The following is a 4,515-nucleotide window of genomic DNA, read 5'->3' as shown; positions in this document are numbered from 1 at the left end:
TAAAAGCCTACACAAAATGTACAGATAGCACCTGAAGAATCAGTAGGGGATACTTCAATTACAGGACCCAGCACAAAGAGACGCATTTCTCACTGTGCTCATTACCTTTGGCTTCCTGCCCCAGCAGCAGGCATGCAATACATCAAGAATATAAATTCTCTGTGTGAATTGTTACACCTCCAGACGTAGGTGCACATAAGTAGGTTCTTGGAGTATTTCCTGTAGGATATAAATGCTAAAGGCACACATCAACAGGTACAGTGTAGATACTGTATGTATGAGTAAAGGCTTTTGTAGTTTTATAGCTGCATCATATTACAATAAAGAAATCTGTAAATACTTTGCATACTTTATAATACATGAATTTACTATATAGCATTCCACTATGTATGCAGTTGCCAGAAACCATTTTAAAATTGCATGTACTGTAGGTTGTAAACCCTAAGTTGAATTACTTGCCTTTTCTTTCAACAAAATGATGAGACCAACAAAAAGGTTCAGGTTATGAGAAATTGTATTAAACTGCTTACTAACATTGGTGGAAGGTTAGAACTGAAGTACAGGGGAGCAAATATTGAGCCGAAGAGCAGTCTGCCTCTGTGACAACCCCTGTAGTGTCGCTGATCACTGGAGAGCTGATTATTAGCACTGGGGGAGCGGAGTGACTGTTTCATTCCAGGTTCTTTCAGGTTTGTCATTTTGATGACGGCATACACAGTATCTTCACTTCAAGTCTTTTTTTTTTTTCCTTTGAACTACACTCACAGCTTTACTGCAGAAACAGCAATCGTCTCGAAAAAAAACAACATCATAAAACTGTTAGTGAAATACAATAGACTTGGAGTAGGTGTGAATGGTAAATAAAAAAATAAACTGTATATGCAACATATGTAGATATACTAAAAGAAAGTCTTTCTCAGTTTCTTCAGAAAACTTCTTGTCAAAAGGGATTTTGTTTAAATTCTATTTAGGGTTACTACATACTCTACCATTGATTGTTTTACAGTTTGATGACTGTGTGTGTGAGTGCAGTAGTTTGGGGGTATTACTCTACATGTTCCTGATGTATGCCATGGTGACTCAACTTTTTCCTGGAACTAACCAGCTGGCATTCTATAAATGTAACGTCTTTGCAAAAAAACAAAACAAAACAAAACAAAAACACAAAAATTATTCATTACTTGCCAAGACTGTACTTTTGAAAACTATATTTTAAACAGACATTATAAAATACAAGTGGTTCAGATGCTGTCAAAACTTAATTAAGATGCATTTCATTTAATTCTTTTATTCAGCTGTTTTCATTAGTTGCATATTTTATGGTATATTTTTGATAATAAGTAACCAGTGTCATATAAAACAAAAAATGTATGATTACATTTTTTTTTTTTTTTGCTTACAGTATTTACCTGTTTTACATCACTTCCTATGTAAATTTTATATCAATTACAGTCTTCAAATCAGGAACTTGTTCATAGTGTACCAACAACCGTTCTAACATTTTTATTAATAAAGTTGTTGCAAAGTGACCTTGAAAGTCACCCTCTCACCATCCGGGCTTTTATAGAAATAGAGGTGTACGCATGCGCAATATTTTCTGATCGGTTCGACCTCTGTTGCCGGTGAGTGAAAGGGAGTCGTATAGTGTATGTGAAATGAGTACTTTTGCAATCATATCTCATCCTCTGAGTAAATGCATCCTTTTTAAATTATGCAAATAGAATTAAATTATGTAAACAAAGATTTAGCAGGGTAGGTTGTTCTAGTGTCGCTGCAATTCATTTCTTGCAAAGAATTTCCATTGACCTTTTAAATCTTACTTGTTCTTTCCAGAGACAGACACGGGTTTATGATCAAAGCCGAAAGTAGGAGCAAATAAACACAGTCAAAAATGTTCGCCTGCGCTAAATTCGTCTCCGCACCTGCCCTGGTGAGTTTTTTGAAGAAGAAGAAGAAGTTGGTTTTAAAAGGCTTGATTTCGCCCTGTTAAATGTGTAATCTCTTCTGGGCCTAGTGCTGAACTTGAGATTTCTTGTACTGTATTGTGTTTTTTTTTTGTTTTGTTTTGTTTGTTTGTTTTGTTTTTCCCCCCGCTGGTGTTGGCCAGTTAGGTCACAAAAAGCATTTGGTTCTTGAAACGCACCATACCTCATAGTTAAGTTATTGTAATGGAAATAAAATATCACTTGCGAGCAATTGTGTGTTTCACTTCTATAAACTGAGTGTAACATTTTAACATTAACAGTATTTTGCATTCAAGGTCATACCGATATTTTTTCCTAAGCTTTAGTATGCCATTTGCCCACGCAGTATATACGTTAAATAGCAAGAGTTCAAATGTCAGGAACATTCAATTTGCTTGAAAAGTTAGCACTGTGTTAATATTTTAATGTAGCGTTGCAACTTTGGGAAGGCCTTGCTTTCGTTAAACGACGTGGAAAGATACTGTTTCTAAATCAAGGACCAAAATGGTGGGTGTGGTAAAATCTTCTGAGTTTGGTGAATGCTTTAATATTTAACAGAGGAAACACACTGAACCTGGTGTATGCGACTCGGTACTTTGACTTCCACGTCATGCCGTTGCCGTTTACGTCTTTACTGGTTTAATTATGAAGCCATTGTAGGTTACAAAATGCAGCCCATATCGCAACCGTTTGGCATTAATTTTCTGCGCAACTTTTGACCACCGTTTTTGCCTCAGTTTAACATATTGGATACCAAAAGGCTTCAGCTTTGTAAGTTGCACTACACTGCATTTAAAGTTGCGGTTTGACTGTTGATAAAATATTGCTGCAATTGCGTAAAGGGGGCAGGATTGTTAAACTATTGTCACTAAGTTTTATTCCAATAACTTTTGACATGCCTTTTATTGTCATTCACTTGATTGATGTACCTGAACTCTTTCTCTTGTCATGTTTAATTGGATGCAGGTCCGTGCCGGATCCCGTGCTCTGTACAGGCCCCTTTCGGCATCAGTGCTGTCCCGGCCAGAGGTCAGAACTGGAGAGGTACGTTACAGGTGGTTCTGCTCCACTCCATTTATTATCAGTACCATTTGCTCTTATTGCCATTGATGTCTCCCAGGACAATTGGCAATCTTTCCCTAGAAAATATAAATAATTCCTAAGTTTAACTGTTAAAATATGAGTACTTTTCTGTCATATGCTGAATTACAAATATTGTTTTATGTAAATGTCCTGGTTTGAGGGAGGGGGAAACAAAACATCATATATGAAAGCAATCCAAGCTAAACTAATATGCTAATTTTGTATTTCAATATGTCTCGTCATTTCAGGGAAACTCGGCACTTGTGAGTGGGACACAGAATGCTTTCTCTCAAGTAGCACTGAGGGGGTTTCAGACCAGTGCTGTCAGTAGGGACATTGACACTGCTGCGAAGTTCATTGGTGCTGGTGCTGCCACAGTAGGAGTGGCTGGTTCTGGGGCTGGAATTGGAACAGTCTTTGGCAGCCTTATTATTGGTTATGCCAGGTAAGAGCACTTTTAGGATGGGGAGACTTGATACTGTGTTTTGCAGAATGCAGTTAGTCAAAACGCTCCTAATATTACAATAATAGTAGGCTGCATGACTGAATATACACATGCAAAAAAGTTCTAAAACCTTAATGAAACGGATTGTTTTCTGTAAACATTTTCTTTTCTCAAATGACAAAACTGGTGTAGGCAAGTTTATTTTGGCCAGTGATGCATTAAGCATTGTTTAACATTTCTCTGGCTGAGAGCAAGGACACTAAATGAATAATTGTTTCTTTTAAAAATGTTGTGAGCATTCAGTATTTGATATTCAGGCTAATGTAAATTGTTCTCCTATTTCTCTCTCTCCACAGAAACCCATCCCTAAAGCAGCAGTTATTTTCCTATGCTATTCTAGGATTTGCCCTGTCTGAAGCTATGGGTCTGTTCTGTTTGATGGTTGCTTTCTTAATCTTGTTTGCCATGTAAAGGTTCTGCTTCATATGTTGGCACAATTATAATATCCAGATGTAACTACGTATTTACAGTGGTTATCAGAATTGTTCTGTGTTGGTGTCATGAAAGTGTACATTTTCCAAGTGTGTTGAACACTGTCAAAATAAAACAGTAAAAACGTGTGGAATGAATGTCACTGACTTCAGTTAAAATACATAGATCTGATGATCTATTCCAAATGCAGTACTAAATCAACTTTTCTGGAAATAGCGTTTTTTTGAGACCAATTATGATAAAACTTGCTGCCACCGGCATGGAAACGAGACTAGTATTTATCAAGATTTCTATCATTTCAATTTCTTCATGCTGTTTGGTTAATCTTTCCCTTGGATCCCATTTTGAAGTTTCAGTGCTGTTAAACATGCAACAAATTGTATTCTTTTTTTTCCTACTAAAGCTTTCACAGTAATCTGTATTTATTTTGAATGTGAAATGAACTGTGTATAATTCACTCCCACAAAGATGTGTACAACATTTGACTCCCACAACATGTGTACAATCTTTAGACTGTTGACCATACACTTC

The 4,515-nt window shown here is 36.6% G+C and overlaps 1 protein-coding gene across 3 annotated transcripts; it reads left to right on the top strand.

Moving 5' to 3' along the window:
* The first annotated feature begins 1,536 nt into the window (after nucleotides 1-1,536).
* Nucleotides 1,537-4,112, top strand: LOC121323703 (ATP synthase F(0) complex subunit C3, mitochondrial-like). 3 transcript variants are annotated; one of them, XM_041264906.1, is made up of 5 exons: nucleotides 1,537-1,622; nucleotides 1,834-1,930; nucleotides 2,931-3,008; nucleotides 3,296-3,492; nucleotides 3,849-4,112. In XM_041264906.1, exons 2-5 carry the CDS (start codon nucleotides 1,892-1,894, stop codon nucleotides 3,961-3,963), a joined length of 429 nt encoding a protein of 142 aa, XP_041120840.1. In that variant the 5' UTR covers nucleotides 1,537-1,622; nucleotides 1,834-1,891; the 3' UTR covers nucleotides 3,964-4,112. The 3 variants fall into 3 exon arrangements, with proteins under 3 accessions (XP_041120840.1, XP_041120841.1, XP_041120842.1); XM_041264907.1 differs by having other exon boundaries at nucleotides 1,582-1,646; XM_041264908.1 differs by lacking the exon at nucleotides 1,537-1,622 and adding an exon at nucleotides 1,653-1,752.
* Nucleotides 4,113-4,515: the final 403 nt, after the last annotated feature.

This window comes from Polyodon spathula, chromosome 11, assembly GCF_017654505.1.
Source record: "Polyodon spathula isolate WHYD16114869_AA chromosome 11, ASM1765450v1, whole genome shotgun sequence".
NCBI classification, from domain to species: Eukaryota; Metazoa; Chordata; class Actinopteri; order Acipenseriformes; family Polyodontidae; genus Polyodon; species Polyodon spathula.
This window is presented reverse-complemented; position numbering and strand designations above follow the sequence as displayed.